At 37.6% G+C, this 23854-nt stretch overlaps 1 protein-coding gene across 6 annotated transcripts in view; it reads left to right on the forward strand.

Moving 5' to 3' along the window:
• Window positions 1-23854, forward strand: part of LOC121369071 (plexin-B-like) — a 404054-nt gene that overhangs the window by 335198 nt on the left and 45002 nt on the right. For all 6 annotated transcript variants that reach the window (XM_041493902.1, XM_041493907.1, XM_041493903.1 and 3 more), the window contains 3 exons: window positions 18796-19005; window positions 20417-20545; window positions 21917-22017. In XM_041493902.1, coding sequence (XP_041349836.1) covers window positions 18796-19005; window positions 20417-20545; window positions 21917-22017 — 440 coding nt within the window. The remainder of the gene's footprint in view (window positions 1-18795; window positions 19006-20416; window positions 20546-21916; window positions 22018-23854) is intronic.

Here is a 23854-nt window from a genome sequence, read left to right on the forward strand (position 1 = left end):
TATTTTTTTTGTGTATAAATTATTTAACATTATAACTGACAACTGCAAATCAATAATACTAGTATATCATATATACATGCTTGTATAATTTTTTTTTTAAAATGTCAACACAAAAACAGCAGCCTATATATACTACCGTATATCGCTGTGTATTAGCCGACTCCATGCATTAGCCGACCCCCTAGTTTCACCCTCCAAATCGGCTTTAAAATTATAGACCTTGTATATAAGCCGACCCCCCTATATAAAACTAACCAAGTCAGATGTCTGTGTGGTCTACAAAATGACAAAGTACATCTGCTTTCAAACGTCATTTGTCACGGCAAACTTATCCGGAAGCAGTAGCCGATTTCTGTTTATAGAAACGGTGTCCGGTTAATTTATTTCTCGTAAAATATAAGTACCAAGATAGCGAAAATACCTAAACATTCTTGATTGCAGCCACACGTTAAAAACACAGTGACTGTTTGCATTGTTGATTGTGCTAATCGGTCTTTTCATTACTAGTCGGCTATACCCTACCATACCCAACCACCCGTGTCGATTAATCCCAAGCCGACAAACAAAACAAATGAAGCTGGAACAATTAACGTGTTCACCGGTTTAGTAAGCAGTTTTGTAATGACACGTGACCTGCGAAGTTTTCCGAAATTGTTTTGATCGGTCACCATTAATTGTTGTTTAAACAGATAAATATTACTAAATAACTTTTAAACACCAACATTTATTAAAGATGAACATATATATACAATTTTAATAGCTTTTATTTGTAATAGCTTGTGTTAAAATGCAATATTAAACCTTTATGAAAGCGGAAATGCAGAGCACAATAATGACAATAGATCGAGTCGATCCGTGACGTCACTATTCTAACTTTACATTTCCAATAAAATGTTGACTCCTTAGATAAGCCGACCCCAGCCTTTGACTTGATAATTTTTGTATCAAAAAGTCGGCTAATACACAGCGATATACGGTACTCAAAAGAATTTAAGGGTCAGACGATATTTTCGACATTATTTTCTGAATGTCAGTTATATTAGCTAGACCATAATGTCACGCATGGTATTGTTCCATTTTGATGAAAGTGGGTCTAAGCTACCCATAAATGAATTAAAATCCACTGTCATTGACACTGTCGACTAGTTCTAATGGCCAAAACATGCTTACATTTGCACGTAAATTAGGGCGAAAGCGAAAGGTCTGCTAAGTGCCCATAACTTGCTTTTTCACAAAGCGCTTCATTTGCACGCTTTGCATGTGTATTCCATGTTCCCAATGCTGAATTTCCGTATAATTGGAGCTTGTGTTCGTGTACGGTGCACACTCCAAATTCGACAATGGTATGACGTCAACTGACTATCGAAGATCGAGGAAGGGCTATTGCTTGGCTTCAGGATGGCAATACGCAAAGAAATGTTGCTCTGAGACTTGGTGTCAGTCAGAGTGTCGTTGGCCGACTGTGGCAACGGTACCAAGCAACGAATTCTGTTCGAAATCGTCCACGTTCGGGAAGACCCCGAAGCACTACAAATAGAGAGGACCGCTACATCACCAATATGGCTCTACGTCAACGCACAACCAATGCACGCTGATTACGTGACAATCTGCGGACTGCGACTGGAACTGGAGTGTCTGATCAAACCATACGCAATCGTCTGAGAGCCAATAATCTACGCTGCCATCGCCAGGCTGTTCGACCACCACTCCTACCACGTCACAGAACGGCCAGACGTCACTGATGCACACTTCATCTGCGGCGGCAACGTGTTCAGTGGGGTAGAGTGATGTTCACTGATGAGTCCAGGTTTAGTCTCCAGTTCAACGGCAGTCGGGTTCGTGTCTACAGACATCCTGGGGAGCGCTTCGCTGACGTTAACGTTAGACAACGTGACCGGTTCGGTGGTGGCAGCGTCGTGGTGTGGGGCGGCATCTCTATGCACCACAGGACCCCCCTCTATGTGGTGAATGGCAATCTGAATGGAATCCGCTATCTGAATGAGATTATCCGGCCGTTGGTTCTCCCAGGCTTCAGCAGATTGGCGGCGGGGCAGTTCTGCAGGATGACAATGCCAGACCCCACCGCGCCAGGGTGGTAACAAACTTTCTCAGACAACAAGGTATCGCCAGGATGGATTGGCCAGCATATTCGCCTGACTTGGCCCCAATAGAGCACGCCTGGGACGAATTAAGCAGGAGAGTTCGGGATAACCATGCCCCTCTGGCCAACCTTCATGATCTGGGTCAACTTCTTATGGCAGAGTGGCAGGCCATTCCCCAAGAGTTCTTAAGACATCTGATCAACAGCATGAGGCAACGATGTGTCGAGTGTATTCGCGCCAGGGGTGGATTCACACACTATTAAACGAATGTTCTAATGTGTAAAATCCATGTTTGACAACCTTCAACTTTGACAGCATGTCATGTGACTTTCTTGTATACAGTGACGTTTATTTGTGGTTTTTTGTAAATATGGAACAATAAATTAAATTTTTGGTGTAGTTTACATTATCAATCTAATACACTCTGAAAATTATTTGGTTATAAATTTTTGACCCTTAAATTCTTTTGAGTAGTATATATCTCATTGCAAATGCAAATGCATAAATGTTTTAGTGGAAGTGTAAATTCCTTTCTACTATATCTGACACCATCCTGCTGTGATATCATTAAACAACTATCACTTTCATTTCCTGTTTGACAAATTATACTAATTGTCCACATCTAATATGACACAATAAACTGCCATCCCAGCAGCTGTTTACTAGGCAATCATCACTTATAACACCTCTTGTATATATACCAACACTTGGTTATCCTACAGGACTCCCTGGGCCGTTGTGTTTTGGCAGCCTAGCACTTTACCTAACCACAGAGATTCTTCCTGTGTTTGTTCTCACTGCTCCTGTTTTCACAGCTATAAAGACAGGACAAACCACACTATAGTTCTTGTTACACTAACTGGTAATGAGCGAGGAAAAACAATACAGACATAGGTTGTTTTGACAGGGAATTCAGATCTGTCAATATTTCATCTCCCTTACGGGGGAACCAGACTCGGATAACTGGTCAAGAGCCGGTTCTCCTGTCCACCACTTTGGCAGATTACGACAGTCTATAAAAACAGGCAGTTCTCGGAATACCACCCATTATTGAATCTATGGATCGGGTCTGGATTGCTGGTTTCGATCTTGACAGAAAATTTCCTTTGAGAAAGATATTATCTAGATAACAAGAACCCCTGTAATTTGATCATATTTTTCGAGATTGCAATTCTGGATTCTGAAGAAGCTGGCGCTGCATGTAGAGCTCTGTATGCATAGAGAGGTTTGTTTGCCTGAAGTGTGATATGTCACAGGATCAATTCTTATTAGTGGATCTATTTAGGTTTTTGGGGTTGGGTTTTTTATGCAACTAAGAAATTAAAAGTTATGGAATGTGCTGGCCTGTCTCTAGTGTTAAGCAAAAGGAATAGCTAATAAGGCAGCAGCAGGTTTCTTTTCTAGCAGTTGATCTGTTGTCACAAAATTAAAGTTTGTTTTGTTTAACGACACCACTAGAGCACATTGATTTATTAATCATCGGCTAATATTGGATGTCAAAAGTTTTATAATTTTGACATATAGTCTTAGAGAAGAAGCCCGCTACATTTTCCCAGTGTTTTTTTTATTTGCCAATGTATTGGTTGTTTTATTGTCACAAATTTTGTTTTATGGGCAATACGTTAAGATTCATAATTGAAACAGTATTTTTAAAACACACAGCTGTATGCCTTCTTCCAAAGTAGGTAATCGGTACATTCTGATAAACAGAGGTTCGGGTTCTGTGGTAAGCATGCCTCGCAGATAACTAACCATTGATAGATCAGTACTGAGTTACTCATTTCCTTGCCAACTATACACAACGTGTCGATTCCCCTTGACATCACTGAGATGGAGTGCTGCACATCTTCAAGTGGTATTTCAAGACAGTCTCTATACAAGAGCCAAAATCTACAGAATTACCTTTGAAACACTGTAGCATACAGAAGCTTTAGTTATGAGAGTGGGAAGCTTCAATGATTAGTGATAGTTTTACGCCATGCCTGTGGATGAGATATCTAAGGTTTTACTGGTTTCAGGAGCTAGCTACATGAGACAGTTACAAAGGAGGGAAGAATATCTCTGACAAGAGACAAGACCCGTGGTCCCCCCCCCCCCCCCATTAACCCACTTTTAAGTTAAATCCCAATCTGCCAAGTTGAGGCTGGAATTAGAGCATGGGAATGTTTCTTCTTAGATTTGATGTCCGTCCAGATTACTCATCTAATAGGTTTTGTCTCAGTGGTATCAATGACATGATTAGAGCAGTTCAGTTGTAGTGTGGAACTCGTCCAAAGAATTTGGTCTTTAATGATACTCGGCACATTTTTCATCAACTCGTTTGGACCAGGAATGAAAACCTCTGGATTTTTCTGGAATGCCAGACTTTATAATGCCACCCCAAAACATTGAGTGCATTTTTCTTTGATTGCTCCCAGTAATCCCCTAATGATCTAGAGCTTGAACTATTCTTTTCAGTAAACCGGCAATATAGCAACGTGTTAAAGGTTTTAATACCATTGTTGCAGTGGAGGAAAAAAAACAAATCTTGTAAAGGGGATTCCATGACGTTTTAAATTTTTGGCAATCAAATTTAAGCAAAATATATTTAACGTTTTCATTAAAAAAGCTTGTAAAAAAGTAACTGATAGTTAACATGTCATTATTATATCAAAATAAAAGTAATAATTAGTATTGTGTGAATTATTGAAATGAATGCAGTTCAGAACCAAACAATATACTTGACTGGTCAGCTGCATTGATAACTCCAACCCCAGCAATCACCCACAACAATTGACAATGCCGTGGAGATTGCTGTGCAAGTTTTACTGGTCAGCTGCATTGATAACTCCAACCCCAGCAATCACCCACAACAATTGACAATGCCGTGGAGATTGCTGTGCAAGTTTTACTGGTCAGCTGCATTGATAACTCCAACCCCAGCAATCACCCACAACAATTGACAATGCCGTGGAGATTGCTGTGCAAGTTTTACTGGTCAGCTGCATTGATAACTCCAACCCCAGCAATCACCCACAACAATTGACAATGCCGTGGAGATTGCTGTGCAAGTTTTACTGGTCAGCTGCATTGATAACTCCAACCCCAGCAATCACCCACAACAATTGACAATGCCGTGGAGATTGCTGTGCAAGTTTTACTGGTCAGCTGCATTGATAACTCCAACCCCAGCAATCACCCACAACAATTGACAATGCCGTGGAGATTGCTGTGCAAGTTTTACTGGTCAGCTGCATTGATAACTCCAACCCCAGCAATCACCCACAACAATTGACAATGCCGTGGAGATTGCTGTGCAAGTTTTACTGGTCAGCTGCATTGATAACTCCAACCCCAGCAATCACCCACAACAATTGACAATGCCGTGGAGATTGCTGTGCAAGTTTTACTGGTCAGCTGCATTGATAACTCCAACCCCAGCAATCACCCACAACAATTGACAATGCCGTGGAGATTGCTGTGCAAGTTTTACTGGTCAGCTGCATTGATAACTCCAACCCCAGCAATCACCCACAACAATTGACAATGCCGTGGAGATTGCTGTGCAAGTTTTACTGGTCAGCTGCATTGATAACTCCAACCCCAGCAATCACCCACAACAATTGACAATGCCGTGGAGATTGCTGTGCAAGTTTTACTGGTCAGCTGCATTGATAACTCCAACCCCAGCAATCACCCACAACAATTGACAATGCCGTGGAGATTGCTGTGCAAGTTTTACTGGTCAGCTGCATTGATAACTCCAACCCCAGCAATCACCCACAACAATTGACAATGCCGTGGAGATTGCTGTGCAAGTTTTACTGGTCAGCTGCATTGATAACTCCAACCCCAGCAATCACCCACAACAATTGACAATGCCGTGGAGATTGCTGTGCAAGTTTTACTGGTCAGCTGCATTGATAACTCCAACCCCAGCAATCACCCACAACAATTGACAATGCCGTGGAGATTGCTGTGCAAGATTGCTGTGCAAGTTTTACTGGTCAGCTGCATTGATAACTCCAACCCCAGCAATCACCCACAACAATTGACAATGCCGTGGAGATTGCTGTGCAAGTTTTACTGGTCAGCTGCATTGATAACTCCAACCCCAGCAATCACCCACAACAATTGACAATGCCGTGGAGATTGCTGTGCAAGTTTTACTGGTCAGCTGCATTGATAACTCCAACCCCAGCAGTCACCCACAACAATTGACAGTGCCGTGGAGATTGCTGTGCAAGTTTTACTGGTCAGCTGCATTGATAACTCCAACCCCAGCAGTCACCCACAACAATTGACAGTGCCGTGGAGATTGCTGTGCAAGTTTTACTGGTCAGCTGCATTGATAACTCCAACCCCAGCAATCACCCACAACAATTGACAGTGCCGTGGAGATTGCTGTGCAAGTTTTACTGGTCAGCTGCATTGATAACTCCAACCCCAGCAATCACCCACAACAATTGACAATGCCGTGGAGATTGCTGTGCAAGTTTTACTGGTCAGCTGCATTGATAACTCCAACCCCAGCAATCACCCACAACAATTGACAGTGCCGTGGAGATTGCTGTGCAAGTTTTACTTCTCCACAGCACTTTATTGCCTTGGACTATTCAGGGTTTTTTTTTCAATGGCATGTTTTTTGCCATGGACATTTTCAAGGGTTGCTGGTCAACTGCATTAATAATGCCAAAGTCAAAACAAAGTACCAACAAAGTGATAAATGTGCTGTATAAAACCAAACATGTCAAAGTCTTAATGTCTGTTGTGTTTAAGTCCAAAATATTTTTGCGACTTTTGACTTCTCACCACTGGTGATAACTTAATTGTAGGCTTAATTGAGACAATTTTTGATGGAAAAAAAGGTTCCATTTCACCAGCTGGATTAGATTCTAGTCTGGATAGCATAAAAGTGCTAAGTGCATGAGCTGTTTAACACCAAACAAATCCAATGTCTTGAAGTCTGTTGTATGAGTTTGGTTTTGGTATCAGATTTGGTCCAAAATATTTTTGCGACTTTGACTTCTCACCACTGCTGATAACTTGTAGATAATTTTGAGCAAAAAATGTAGACTTCTGTTTCACCAGCTTGATTAGATTCTAATCTTCTCGTGCATGTTCTGCATAAAGTCAGAAATTGTGTTCTGCCCCTGAGCAATCTCATATTCATAAAGCACAATATTAACATGAAAAATGTCTAAAACAATAAAGTACAAAATAGCACAAAGACATGTTTGTTAAATGTTAAGGATAAAACTAATGGATCTTATTCAATGTTGCACATTTTTGGCAGAGCTACATTTTGCAGTTAGCAGGATGAATATGCATGACATAAGATGTGAATCTGGTGTTTTTCAAGAGAGCTTCCACGGGGACTAAGAAACATTTACATACGTGGTAATTGTAGTCTATACGGGATCAGACTGTATAGGTCTTTACATCCACATACTTGCACATTTACGTCACTATGACTTCATCACGTACATGTGCAATGTACAGTTGTAGTGCACTTACACTCACCTTTCCTGTATCAAATTCTGTCTTAATATATTATATAATGGTCGACTGTGAGTCCAAATTTTACAATGTCCAGCAAAGCTATGGCTGCCCTGTGTACTTGCCATTGTTCCCTGAAAATTGCATGTTGGCCATGACAAGAAAAATGCTGTGGTGCCCAGCCTGGTTTGCCACCATGCCCTTCACATACATTCCATGCTGTGTTTATAAGAAAGTCTGTGGTATGTGTGATCTGTTTATATATAGCTAAGTGCCTATAAAAGATTGTTGACTAAAATTTTGTAGGAGTAACCTTTGGGGTGGAAGGTGGTTTCTTCAAGATGGTCTTTCTAGACTTAAGTATCAAAATAACTGTTTGTTAGAAATCGAATAGCCTTTGTTTTACAAGTGCTAAGGTGTTAGTTGACATAATGTTTTTACTTTCATTCCATGTCTCTGATTTTTAGGTCATCAGATGTATTTTGGGGCTGGGAAAGCCCAATGGTATAGCACTCACCTGATGTGCAGTCAGTCTAGCATTGATTCCCACTAGACTATTTTTCATTACAGCCAGTGTACCTGGACTGGTATATATCAAAGCCATGGTATGTGCTTTCCTGTCTATTGGATGGTACATATAAAAGATGTATGGCTGCTAATTGGAAAATGTAGTGAATTTCCTCTATGTCAGAATTACAATGTTTGACATTCAGCAGTTTGTGATAAATAAATAAATCTGCTCTAGTGGTGTCGTTAAACAAAACAAAGTTTAACTTTTATAGATGTATTTTTTCTTCTTCTTTTTTTTTTCTCTCCATATTATGTGTATGGAAATAGGTCAGTCTTCACTTGGTTCACACCAGCCTTAGCGTCCTGACTTGGAAAAGTAACTATATTGGTGATTAAATGTGATGAGAAGAGAAACATAAACCATGTTATGAATCATGTGTATTTCTTCCGGTCACAGAATCAATCTAATCAGGGCAGGCGAAAGAAAACAGATAGGATTGACTGCTCCAATGGATTCTCCTAGTTTTTTTCTTCTATTCTTTTCTCTTTTTTTTTATTTCTTTCCTTTTTTTTCCCCATCTTAAATTAGTTTCTCCATCATCAAACGCAAGTCGTGTGTTGTGTATGAATGCATGATGCCAGTTCTTCTGGAAGGAATCGTTGTGTTCTGTGTAACAGCTGAAGGTGTTGTTTTCAGCGCAAGAATGCAACTGGTGATCAGCAGATTTGTTTTTCATGGTTATGAGTAATATGACTCATGGCTCCTGTCTTGTTGAACATGACCTGTTGCAATTTGAACAGGAGTCTGCCGGCTCCATGCAGCAGTTGGCGGTTTTATTGTGTGTCTAGAGTGATAAAAGGGAAGAAAAAAAAACACCCACAACATTGGCAATGAGTAGCTGAATGAAATTGACAAAATGGTTAGGAAATTTATGACATAATATATTTAAGTTAATTTGCAAAATGTTGGTTTATTGGGTTTGTGCGTTATTGCATTTTGTTTGGTTCAAAAATCAAGTCAAACTTGGCTGCATGCACATTCTCAAACACAATTCATTATATTGTGAACTATATATATGTTCCATCTTGTTTAAACATGGATCACAAGATTGATATATTTAGCAATTCTTAAAAATCTTTAATGCATGTGCATGTACTGTAGACACCTGACCCAATACTTAAAATACAATGTACTTTAGAGTTAAAACTGTGATGTAGTCTTACCTATAAACATGGTATGTGGTTAAAAGTCGGGAGACTAAGCTAAACATTTTTGTTATAAGGTTGAGGCCAGATAGATGCTAAGATTCTTTTATTATGTATGATTTTTATTTTTATTTATTTTTTTGGGTGGGGGGGGGAGGGGGGAGTGTACATAAAAAAGAAAGTAATGTTTTATTTAGTGACACACTCAACATTTTTAGTTGCAGTATATGGCATCATGCAGACATATGATTAAAGACCATACAAATAATGAAAGAGTTAACCCACTGCTGCCTCTCCATGGGATACTGTTTGTTTTTTAATAGCAGCATGATATTACATACCATGACCTTTGTTTCACCAGTTATGGAACACTGTCTGGAGCAACAAGTAGCCCATCAAAACTATGATAGGGATTAATTGATCCTAGATTGATCAAGCATTGTATGCAAGCGCTTTACTACTGGGCTACATCTCGCTCTGGGCACTAGAACGTCCAAAACAAGAAGATCATATGCTTGAAGTCTTCTACTGCTTGGCCTGGCAACTTCAATAAGTTTATTGCCAGTTGAATTATTTCACAAGGATGATTCTGTCATATTTATACACATGGACACTCAAAACACGGCCAGCCACCATATTGAAGGTTATTGACCAACATTACAGTTGCCAGTTTGAACGCTTCACACTTATATGTACCACAGACAAATAATGGCATGGATCAACATTTCTTTGAAAGTCCAGTCTGGAGCCTAATGGATTTCGACTGATGCCCGATCCTGTTTCTTCACATTAATACATATAACGCAGGCACGTGATCCATTTCCAGACCGTGCGTATGTAGAATTGCATTGATTGACGAGTATAAGCAACATTAGGCACCCAATTTACAGGGAATGACTCTTCTATTACTGCATATACCGGAAACTGTCAATCAGAATGGATATTGATTGGGCGGAAATTCTCTGCTTCGGATTGACAAATGGTTAGCAATTATAAAAGATTACACGATTGTTAGCACCACTGATTGAATATGTGCGAAAGTTTTAGTAAATAAGAAGATGATTTGAGAAAATAACAATAGACTTATCTCAGGGTGGGGTTTTTTTCTGGTCATTATTTGGATGGTGTGTTATGTCGTGTTATTTGAATTTTGCCAGGAGGATTTGCTGATAGTGATGAGATTTCTTGCAAGTAAAACATTGAAGTATTATGGGTATTTGTGACTTAATAGGATGGAATGCTTGAAAGTCTTGTTTAAATGAATTTGTGGTAACATGGGCATAGGATCAGCCACCATCGATGGACTCCAGTTGGGATGGGGAGTGGGGTTGGAGTTAGGGATTGGGAGAAGGTTCGTGTTCTAACCAGTGTAACTGTGCCACTTGACTGGTACATCGAAGGCCTGGGTATTTACTATCGTGTGTATGGGAAGTGCATATATAAGATCCTTTGTTGCTTTTTATAGGATTAGGTTGTGTGGTGGCAGTGAGTTTGCTTCTTCCACTCCACCACCTCTCTCTCTCTCTCTCTCTCTCTCTCTCTCTCTCTCTCTCTCTCTCTCTCTCTCTCTCTCTCTATCTCTCTCTCTCTCTCTCTCTCTCTCTCTGTATGTCTCTCCCCCCCTCTCTCCCTCCCCCTCTCTCCCCCTCTCTCCCCTCTCTCTCTCTCTCTCTCTCTCTCTCTCTCTCTCTCTCTCTCTCTCTCTCTCTCTCTCTCTCTCTCTCTCTCTCTCTCTCTCCCTCTCTCTCTCTCTCTCTCTCTCTCTCTCTCTCTCTCTCTCTCTCTCTCTCTCTCTCCCCCCCATCTCTCTCTCTTTCTCTCTCTCCTTTTCCTTTTCTCTATCCTTTCATTGCATTTATCTTTCCTTTGATATTTTTCTCTTTTTGCTTTGTCTAAATTCATTCACTTACCCATCCACACATGTGACATAGTGTACAGTATCTACAAATATCTACAATATATTTTTATCTCTAATGTGTACTATTTCTGGTAGAAGTATGCTACATTCTATACTAATACTGCATTCCATAACATCAACATGGCAGATTGTTTCTGTCAACTACCCAAACTGAAATACTCCTGGCATTTAAAATTATTATGCCACCAAAATACTTGTGCTATTTAATGTTTTATTAACATGTTTGACTATGTATATATCCAGTGAAAGAGCCTTTCAAAGCCTTGCAACGATCTTCAACATGTCGGCAACTGAAGCCATGCATTATTCACCACCACCCAGTCAAAACATTAATCCTCAAAGGTTTTTCAAGAGTCTCTGTTTTCCAGTGATTCTTTTTCAGCATTAAGTCATTGAGAATGAAAACAAATTCGAACAGAATCTATACATTCACAGACAGCTTTTTGACACACTGTATACATTCTGTGCATTCCTGCCCGGCTATATCCACAAGATGGCAGACAAAACACATCTTGCCAAATGTTGTCCAACTAAATGCATAACACATTGGAGTTTCCTTCCCGTACAGGCATGGTGATGTAATTGGAGGAAGATAGACATGTTAGGTTTTTTCACATTCTTCAGTATAGTTGGTGAAAAACTCAATAGTTTCCAACTGGTTTTGCTTTCCGTGTGCGTTTTAACACTTGTAGATATTTGATCAAGGGGAAGACAGATCAGTGTAGAGTCTGTTGTAGAGTCGTGTTCAGAGGAACAATCTGAACGAGAAATGGAAGCTGCGATTATGCCTCACCATATTGTAACATCATTCATTAATGCATAAGACAAGCACATCTACAGTTTAAATAAACTCATGTGTTATCACCATCAACAGTTACCATCAACAACATGCATACAAGCAAGTCGGAATGTTGCCATTTTCAAAAAAAAAATTTTTAGCCTCTTCCTTTTAGAATGACAGCTTACATAAACGTAAAAGAAAAAATATTGTTTTTCAAATTTCAACTGCTCTCGTTTAGAATTTGATCCTTTCATTTTGCCACCAAGATAGTATATTCTGAAATCGTATCATTAGTGAGGTCATTATCCAGTATGTGGCCATTATAGACTAATCCTAATCTGAATCTTTCATCATTATTACATGTATTATGCATCTTATTGTAACTGGGGGTGGGATTTAGCTCAGTCGGTTGAGGTGCGTGTGTCGCAGGATCGAACCACCTCGGTGGATCCATTCAGCTGATTGGGTTTTTTCTTGTTCCAACCAGTGCACCACAACTGGACAAAGGCCATGGTATGTGCTTTTCTATCTGTGGAAAATGTAGCAGGTTTCTTCTGATGACTAAGAATCAGAATTACCAAACGTTTGACATCCAATAGCCGATGATTAATTAATCAATGTGCTCCAGTGATGTCCCTAAACAAACAAACTTATTATTGTAACTAGCAAGAGTGGTGACAATTATAAACATGTACTAGTAGACAACATGCAGCTTATACTGTATCTGTATGTGTCAGTTTTGACCAAAAATAACAAATGAAATAGGAAAAAAACTTTAAAACTTTTTTTTAGTCAAAGCACGCTACATATGCATTTAGCACAAAGGACCAATGTCATGCAGTTCCCTTTTATCAAGAGAAAATAAAAGTTAATATTATTTAGTGTTCGCAAAGTGACAGACTGCTGTTATGTTTGTCATCATTGATAGTTGAGCTACATATTTTGTTATAGACAAATTTTAAAATGGTAATAATGTAACAAAATCAGTAAGAACATCCTACATGTATTTATTGGGATATCCAGAAGAAGAAAAAAATCCTTTTCTTTTCTTTTCAAAATACACACATGGCCTGCTGTTTTATTTGTTTGCCTTTTGACCTTCTATATTTATTAGTTTGACAGATATAAAATTTAATTTAGCATGCATGCATGGCATAACATTTTTTGATTCTGGTGTGTTTTGGGAGTCCCGCATTAAGAATATGGTTATGACTCATTTCAACAAATTATCACAGTTGTCATTTGCATCATCAAATGTCATGTTAAAATGCTGCAAACACCGGGGATTGAGAGCAGCACTGAATCATGGTCTGCATATAAACACGGTAATATTTCATGGATTTCTCTTGACAAAATGTCATCCATCACCCATGCCCTTCGTGCTGAGCTGATCCCAATCCTGCCACAACTTTAACTTGAAAACATCTCTTAAGCCGACCATTTTAAACTTGTTCTGTCTCGGTCAGGTTTCGGAAATCAATTTTCATAATGTAGCATTCTTGCACAATGTTTATTATGTCATCCAGGAGTCCCTCAAAGTGATCATGTCATAGCACAGCTCTTGGGCCAGATCGCTTATTATTGCCCTGTCATAGCGCAGCCTCCGGGCTTCATCTCGTTATAGTCAATGAAATTTTGTTGATGATCGTCTGTGAAACTAAAACCTTTTTGTTCTGATCGGCAAGACTTTAGGAAATTAAGGTGGATGTTTGCACAGATTTAGAGGATGATTTTTAATGAGAATTTGTTTAACTGATCAAGAAAAATGACAGACTGCAGTTGTCCATTCTGGTTCCTGGATCACGACAATTGTGGCATGATGGACTGGGGCAGAATTTCACTTGGGGTTTTGGTTCTGGATGTGCCTGATCCAGAGTCCACAAGACTTTCCAAACAGACACACATTGCCGTGAAAGGACAGTAGAGTCCAAGAGATTGTATAAACACACATATTACTGCGAAAGTAATAAAAAATTCAGTGATTCATCTGGCCTCACAGATGGTTGGGGACACTATCACTTGTTAATATGAAAAGCATGTTTGTCATAAAGCTCAAATGATATTAACTGTTTTATGCAGTAACATATACAGACAATCGGGCCATGTGCACAAAAAAAGGTGATGACCTCTATTTTGCATATATATTGCATAGGGATGAACATGTGATTATTCAAGTGCATATATATTGCTGTCAACTCTCCAGTAAAAATTTACATAATTATTGGTTTGATGAAATCCAAGTCTTGATTATCTTAAATGTTTAATTTTGGCACCAATTTCTATTATTATGGTAGTTAAGATCATGGACTGTCAAATACCATGCTAGTTTATTAAACACTTTGTGTTTTTAGTATACTAGTATTAATGACAGCATTTGCTGTAGAGAAGAACCCCCCCCCCCCCCCCCCCCACCTATTCAACTTATTTTTCAGTTTACAACCAGAAGGTCTTGTAAATTATGCATTTTTCCTCCATAGACATGCATGTAAGACATATTAATAGTCTATGATACCTAACAGCTGATGTATTTTTTAAGTTGGGGTGTTGTTAAACATTCAATTCAATTAATTTCTTGTAGAACCTAATGGGTCCACTCATGGGAATCAATCCTGCATTCCTTGGCACGTTGGTCAAATGCTGTAGTACACTGGTTGGAATGTGAATAAACCCAATCATTTGAATGGATCCACCGAGGTGATTTGTTCCTGCGACGCAAGCACCTCAAAGAGCACTCCACCGACTGAGCTAAATCCCACCCCCTGAAAAGAAAATATTTCCTGCAAGTTACATACATACAGTCTTCTATACATGTACATGGAAGTACCACAAGATGGTTCTACACGTAGCTAATGAAGAAAGGAAATGTTTCCTGCAAGTTACATACATACAGTCTTCTATACATGTACATGGAAGTACCACAAGATGGTTCTACACGTAGCTAATGAAGAAAGGAAATGTTTCCTGCAAGTTACATACATACAGTCTTCTATACATGTACATGGAAGTACCACAAGATGGTTCTACACGTAGCTAATGAAGAAAGGAAATGTTTCCTGCAAGTTACATACATACAGTCTTCTATACATGTACATGGAAGTACCACAAGATGGTTCTACACGTAGCTAATGAAGAAAGGAAATGTTTCCTGCAAGTTACATACATACAGTCTTCTATACATGTACATGGAAGTACCACAAGATGGTTCTACACGTAGCTAATGAAGAAAGGAAATGTTTTAGTTAGTGACACACTCAACACATTTTATTTACAGTTATATGGTGTCGGACATATGGTTAAGGACGACACAGATATTGAGGGAGGAAACCCGCCGTCGACAATTCGTGGGCTACTCTTTTTGATTAGCAGCAAGGGATCTTTTATATGCACCATCCCATAGACAGGATAGTATATACCATGGCTTTTGATGTACCAGTCGTGGTGCACTGGCTGGAGCGAGAAATAGCCCAGTGGGCCCACCGACGGGGATTGATCCCAAACCGACCTTGCTCGATACCGTGCATTGAACGAGTTCTTTGCCACTGGACTACGTGTAGCTAATATTGCATGTATACAACGTACATGTAGTTTCAGCTTCCCATTTCTGTCAATCTCATTTTGTTCCAGCTGCTGCACAGAAAGTGTATCTCTTTCACATCATACTCAGCAGCTCAAGATTAACAGTTAGTTTTTTCTGTTAGCTCTTAACGCATCTAATTTTATGCTGCACATGAAACACTTTGATGGTTTAGGCTTGAATTACAGCTGAGTACAGTATGTGTGTGGAAATCCGACATGCTCATGTTGTTAGGGCAGTGGATCAAAGGAAACAAATGTATGTTTTATTCATCGGATATCCCAGTGCATTGTTAATTATCAGCGATATTACATGGGTGTCAGATATATATCACACACATATTTTATTACTCAGCTAGATGAAAAGAGATAACATAATTTTCAGCAGGTTTTTTATTTGTGTGTCTTTCATTATTACTGTACTGTAGATAATAATGGCTATTTTATTTTTTAATATTAAAATTATTGAAAATTGTGATTCAGCTTGAGTGAGGCGGTGTGAATGTCTGTAGCATGCATGCATGTTTAGGGTTGGAAATAACAGCCTCCAAAACAATAAAACATGTCATATTGTACTTCCTATTTTGAGCCTGGATGTGCAAAATGTTTCTTGAAGTTTGTTTTGTTTAACAACTACACTAGAGCACATTGCTTTATTAATCATCGGCTACTGGATGTCAAGCATTTGGTAATTTTTACATAGTCTTAGAGAAGAAACCCGCTATATTTTTACATTAGTAGCAAGAGATCTTATATATGAATCATCTCACAGACAAGATAGCACATACCACAGCCTTTGATATACCAGTCGTGGTGCACTGGCTGGAATGGTGCACTGGCTGGAACGAGAAATAGCCCAGTGGGCCATTGATAGAGATAGCCCACTGGGCCACTGATAGAGATAGCCCAGTGGGCCACTGATAGAGATCGATCCTAGACCAACTGCACGTCAAGTGAGCACTTTACCACTGGGAAACATTATTTCTCTATCTCCTTCGCCCCACCACCCCTTCAGATGTGCAAATGCATACATGTATACCATATGTGAATGCATCATTATGGGTTTTTTGATATGCATCAAGGGAAAGAAATGTATGTTTTATTTATTGGATATCCCAGCATATTGTACTTTTATCACTGGTACATGTAAGATAAATACATGCATCATACATGTAGCCTACTTGCAATTCTATCGCTGTATCTGAACTGAAAAGGAATACATTTCTCTTAGCATGTTGCTCATCAATTATTAAGAACTATATAGCACAAACAAAAACAATTACTCACTTCCAGAACTATTTATTAGCCTGAATCTGGTTTCTGGTAGGTTTCCATTACAACTGTATGCATGATATGTACGAATATGATATTTACCAGCTGTTAACTTGTTATGGCTGTGGATCAAAGCCAAGACATGTATGTTTTATTCATTGCTATGCCAAAGTACACTGTTAATTATCAGTTATGTTACATGTAGGTATCAGATAAACACATGAATCATATCGTGTGTAACTGGATCTCTTGATTAAGACAAAGTAGAAATATTGTTTTTGGTATTTCTGTCATTAATTATTACTGCATCACAAACAATAATAATTGATTATTAGGAATCTGGACCCAGACAATTGTTGAAATATTTATGAATGAATGTTTTGGATTGTTATTGCACACTGCATTGTTTATGCCTATGGCTGTTCATAAAATAGGGGGTTTGGTAGTAACCAGAATATTTTATAGGTAGCAGGTATTGGGAAAACTTGCCTACATATTCTCATTAGATAATTTAATAACAATCCTAAATGTGATTCATCTTGATTGTGTTAATACAAATACAACAAACAATTATTAAAAGTACATAAGAGATGCATGTACTCAGTCTGTTAAAACTATTGGCATTGAATACTTTAATATGTATGTTTTGGATTGTGTGTTACCAAATCCATATAGCATGCCAACCAATTTGTAAAATGTTCTGCCAAAAATCAGAATACTTCTAACTTTATATAATCTTTCATAATTGTGTGAATTTTTGTCAGTGTTGTGTGCAATAGTTTATCTTTTAAATTTTTAAAATACTTTTTTCATAATAGCTGGTAGAAATGTTAATCCAGGAAGTATGTATGTATGCATTGCTTTCAGAGAACCATGAAGAAACATTTATCAGTCTCTTTGGTTTATAAACTTTAGTCTAGACTCAAATCTCAAATAAAATATTAATTGTACAGATACCATTTAGTTAAAGTCTAAACCAATTAACCAAAGTCTTTGAGTCTGGACGTTACAATTTTTTTTTTTTTATAATTATGGGATCTGGATTTTAAAATGATATAGATAATTATTATTTTCATTATGGCCTACAATCTGAATGACAAAACTAATACATGATCAGGGCCGTATCTCTGCACAATGCAGTCGAATGGGCATTTGGCAAAATAGGTGGTAGATTCCATAAATCTCTAACTAGTGCCTCATCTATGGGAGAATCGTTCCGGCCAGTGCATCACAACTGGCATATCAAAGGCTGTGGTATATGCTAGCTTGTCTGTGGGATGATGCATATAAAAGATCCCGTTTCTAATGAAAAAATGTAGTGGGTTTCCTCTCTATAACTGTCAAAATGACCAATATTTGACATCCAATAGCCAATAATTAATAAATCAATATGCTTTAGTGGTGTCGTTAAAGGGACATACCCTAGTTTCAACCCGTGAAAATTAACACAAAGTTTAATTAATCTACAAACCTGTAACACATTTGGATAAAGTTACAATAATTTGGATAAAGTTACAATAGAGTGAAACATGAATCTGTGACTTTGAAATGGTGAAATACCCTCTAAAAATAGACTAAAACTCAACTCTATAACTGTGTCTTCTCAGACGCAAGAGAAACGCATTTTGTGATATTAAAAACAACAGGATGACCAAACACTCTTCGAATGTATGGAAATGGATCATCTAAACCATAAAATCTAAGTAAAGTATGATTTCATTTATCAAAAAAGGGCTCTAATAGTCGAAAATATGCCTTAGTGTTTAAAAACTAGGGCATGCCCCTTTAAACAAAATAAACTTCTATTTTTTTCTATAGGAGGACAGCAAAAAGAGTTTTACCTCTGTTTCTAAAATGTGTTTGAATCTTTTTCAGAGTGGATGTCCGATGCCATATAACCATAAATAAAATGTGTTGAGTGCGTCATTAAATAAAACACTTCCTTCCTTTTTCAGAGTGGCCTGGTGCTGCAGAACGTAGAGGACCCGTACAAGTACCTGTGTAACATGCACCTCGAGAGTTTCTCCATGGTGGTCGGCATCAGTCCGCTGGTGAGCTCCCCCATCAAGGTCTACCTCGACACCATCCTCACGTCCATCGCCCTCACCACCGTCAACGAACACACCGTCGCTTTCGTCGGAACCTCGGACGGATTGGTGAAAAAGGTAAAGATTTTTAAGAACTTAATTTAGTGGTAAAAGTTGGACCACGTAATTTCAAAGTTATCTTAGTACTAAGATATTGTAAAACTGTCATAGGCTATGACGTCACTATGACATACTTCGTAGCCGTCCCAACAGTTTTGTGATGCCATCACCTTCGTTGGAACCTCGGATGGATTTGTTAAAAAGGTAAAGATTTTAAGAACTTAATTTAACTGTAAAAGTCGGGCCACATATTTTCAAAACTATCTTAGTACTAAGATATTGTAAAACTGTCATAGGCTGTCTGTCTCTGTGTCTGTTTCTGTCTCTGTCTCTCTTTCTCTCTGTCTTTCTCTCTCTCTCCCTCTCTGTCTCTGTATCTGTCTCTCTTTCTCTGTCTTTCTCTCTGTCTGTCTCTGTCTCTGTCTCTGTCTCTCTCTCACATATTTTCAAAACTATCTTAGTACTAAGATATTGTAAAACTGTCATAGGCTGTCTGTCTCTGTGTCTGTTTCTGTCTCTGTCTCTCTTTCTCTCTGTCTTTCTCTCTCTCTCCCTCTCTGTCTCTGTATCTGTCTCTCTTTCTCTGTCTTTCTCTCTGTCTGTCTCTGTCTCTGTCTCTCTCTCTCTCTCTCTCTCTCTCTCTCTCTCTCTCTCTCTCTCTCTCTCTCTCTCTCTCTCTCTCGATCAATTGTCAAAATAACTATGTGGTATACACCAAATAGCCATAATTTTCAGTGCTTAAAGATGTTATTAAACAAATATTGCATTCTTTTCCTGACCTTTTGAAAAATTGATAATATGAGTTACCTACATGATAACAAGATGTTTCTTCTCTGATTTCCCAGAACAGTTAGTGTTGTAATGATTCTGTTAGACACTAGAATTCTGAGATGACACTGAACACATTTCCTCTTGGTTGTTGTTAAGTATGTAACCAAGTGCATATCTACATACATGTGCATGTGCAATATAGGTATCTAACGACCAGAAATAGAACCCCAGGTGTGCAAGCGGTAATTTACCTTGCTAGACTAATGATGCATGCGAGCAGTCATTCTTCCTTAAAGTGAACCACTGAAAATAATGTTTTAAATGACGAACCAGAATTTTAAAATATTTACCCTGTTTTAACTCTTGAGCATCTAAACGGATACCGGGGCAGACCCTGGAAATATTTTTAGAGGGGGATTAAGGAAAAAAGGGGCACATGGACCAACTCATAAAAATAGGTAACCCAATGAACTTTTAACAAAACTCATGTAAAAAGGGCCACTTGAATATATTGGGATGGATGAGTTTCCTGGTTCCCGCCTTGAATCCGCCTCTGTGATAGTTATTTCTTTGTATATGCTTACAAGTTCATGGCCTCACTAAATTTGCTAAAAAAACAATTACACATGTATGCATGTTACCATTGTTGTGTTTGTAGATTGTGCTGGATTCATCAATCAAGTCGAGAGAATATTCCGAGATTGTCGTGGATCAGGGAAGTTCTGTGAATCAGGACATGCATTTTGACAGGTTGCATGAACACATCTACGTGATGACTCGGAACAACGTAAGTCTTTCTCTTTAAATGACTAACAATCGAAAACTGTCTTCGTCTTTATTGGTCACTTACCTGTCCAACTGTAGAGGATTATAAGTTTTGGCAGTGCCTCAAGATATTGTGGGGTGGGACGTAGCCCAGTGGTAAAGACTTTGCTTGATGTGCAGTCGGTCTAGGATCGATCCCTGTCAGTGGACTCATTGGGCTATTTCTCATTCCAGCCAGTGCTCCACAACTGGTGTAACAAAGGCCGTCGTATGTACTATCCTGTCTGTGTGATGGTGCATATAAAAGATCCCTTGCAGCTAATTGAAAAGAGTAGTCTATGAAGTGGAGACAGCGGGTTTCCTCTCTCAATATCTGTGTGGTCCTTAACCATATGCCTAATGCCAAATAACCATAAATAAAATGTGTTAAGTGCGTCATTAAATAAAACATTGTTTTCTTTTGCCTCAAGATATTGTGCTGAAATTCTGTGCATGGCTTTATCATGCACTGTGACAAATCAAGTGTGACTTTCATGGCGATTGACTAATTTCACATAGTGTTATCACAATTAACTTGAAAATTGTTGGGCCCGGTAATGGATGTACATGTATTCCTCTAGCAGTACTCTCAGAATGCTTGTTCTTGGATGTGAAGCATATAGTAATCTCCTCATTATCAAGACCCATAAAGGTTTCCATAAAAAAATAAAAATTGTTCCAGGTCATTTTAATCCTTAATCATTTAAATAATTTCTACTATTATTTAAATTCTAATCCTTAATCAATTAAATCAATAATTCTCTATGCAAATTTTAATCTTTAATTAATTAATTAAATCAATAATATTCTATGTAAATTGTAATCCTTAATCAATTAAATTAATAATACTCTATGTAAAATTAAATCCTTAATCAGTCAAGTCGACAATACTGTGTGTAAAGTTTGAAGTTTTTTTTTTTTTTAAAGTAAGTCACAAGTGTTTTCAGGTAATTAAAAATATATAGCAGCAGTTTTGTTTTATATTAGTACTTTTTTTATGCCAATATCTTTGCTTAGTGAAATTGCAGTTTTATTATATTTTAATGAAAGAAGTTTTTACAAGTTGCACTAGGCTAACATCAGCAACATGATCAGGAGGCTGGTACCATCATTTATTTTTATTACATCACATTTCTCTAACATTATGTGCAAAAAACAGACTGAACAGGCCCCAGGGTCATACATGATGTCTTATTAAAACATTTTAATGATTTAATTGACCAATTTGTGCAAGGTTATGTTGGGACAATATGTTTCCTGCATTATATATAATACCTTCAGACTGTATCATGTTTTTTTAGTAAATATGTGTTTGTATGCAGTAAAAACATTGAGATTTGTGTGTTATTTTCAGATCACAAAGTTGAAGGTACACGAGTGCAACAGTTACAAAAGCTGCAGTGAATGCCTGGTAGATGGAGATCCATACTGTGGCTGGTGCTCCCTCGAGAAAAGGTAGAAATTACTGCAATTACACTCTGTAAATGATACATATATGACAAAATGTCAGATGGCAGCGTTTGAACCTACTGTTATTATTTGCATGGCATTTGGCAATCTGCAGTCTTAACCACACCACCATGTAATTTATAAAAACAAAATATCATGAGAAATTAATCGTAGTAAAAAATTTAGAAAGCCATGTTAGTTAATGTATTCTGTGCATGTACACAAGTGAATTTATGAAACAAATAATAATATCAAAGCCTGATTTGTAAAAGTTTCTTGATTGTTCTGGAATCACGCATTTCTGCATTTTTAAGTTTGGTTGATTTCATTCAATATCCATGTGTCATGATATTCCTTGCCTTTGACTTTATGTTAATTGGCAGGGGTGGGACTTAGCTCACTGGTAGAGCACTCGCCTGATGCATGATTGATCTGGGATCGATTCCCTGTCAGTGGGCCCATTGAGCTATTTCTTGTTCCAACCATCCCATTATTTACTAAAGAGTAGAAATACAATGACAACTATAGTTTTAATAAACTTGGGTGTTTTTGCCCTTTTAAAGCTGCAATTTCACCTGATCATTTTATACATTATTTACTAAAGAGAAATACAATGACAACTATAGTTTTAATAAACTTGGGTGTTTTTGCCCGTTTAAAGCTGCAATTTCACCTGATCATTTTATACATTATTTACTAAAGAGAAATACAATGACAACTATAGTTTTAATAAACTTGGGTGTTTTTGCCCGTTTAAAGCTGCAATTTCACCTGATCATTTTATACATTATTTACTAAAGAGAAATACAATGACAACTATAGTTTTAATAAACTTGGGTGTTTTTGCCCTTTTAAAGCTGCAATTTCACCTGATCATTTTATACATTATTTACTAAAGAGAAATACAATGACAACTATAGTTTTAATAAACTTGGGTGTTTTTGCCCGTTTAAAGCTGCAATTTCACCTGATCATTTTATACATTATTTACTAAAGAGAAATACAATGACAACTATAGTTTTAATAAACTTGGGTGTTATTGCCCTTTTAAAGCTGCAATTTCACCTGATCATTTTATACATTATTTACTAAAGAGAAATACAATGACAACTATAGTTTTAATAAACTTGGGTGTTTTTGCCCTTTTAAAGCTGCAATTTCACCTGATCATTTTATACATTATTTACTAAAGAGAAATACAATGACAACTATAGTTTTAATAAACTTGGGTGTTTTTGCCCTTTTAAAGCTGCAATTTCACCTGATCATTTTATACATTATTTACTAAAGAGAAATACAATGACAACTATAGTTTTAATAAACTTGGGTGTTTTGCCCTTTTAAAGCTGCAATTTCACCTGATCATTTTATACATTATTTACTAAAGAGAAATACAATGACAACTATAGTTTTAATAAACTTGGGTGTTATTGCCCTTTTAAAGCTGCAATTTCACCTGATCATTTTATACATTATTTACTAAAGAGAAATACAATGACAACTATAGTTTTAATAAACTTGGGTGTTTTTGCCCTTTTAAAGCTGCAATTTCACCTGATCATTTTATACATTATTTACTAAAGAGAAATACAATGACAACTATAGTTTTAATAAACTTGGGTGTTATTGCCCTTTTAAAGCTGCAATTTCACCTGATCATTTTATACATTATTTACTAAAGAGAAATACAATGACAACTATAGTTTTAATAAACTTGGGTGTTATTGCCCTTTTAAAGCTGCAATTTCACCTGATCATTTTATACATTATTTACTAAAGAGAAATACAATGACAACTATAGTTTTAATAAACTTGGGTGTTTTTGCCCTTTTAAAGCTGCAAT

The sequence above is a fragment of the Gigantopelta aegis genome, chromosome 3, assembly GCF_016097555.1.
Source record: "Gigantopelta aegis isolate Gae_Host chromosome 3, Gae_host_genome, whole genome shotgun sequence".
NCBI classification, from domain to species: Eukaryota; Metazoa; Mollusca; class Gastropoda; order Neomphalida; family Peltospiridae; genus Gigantopelta; species Gigantopelta aegis.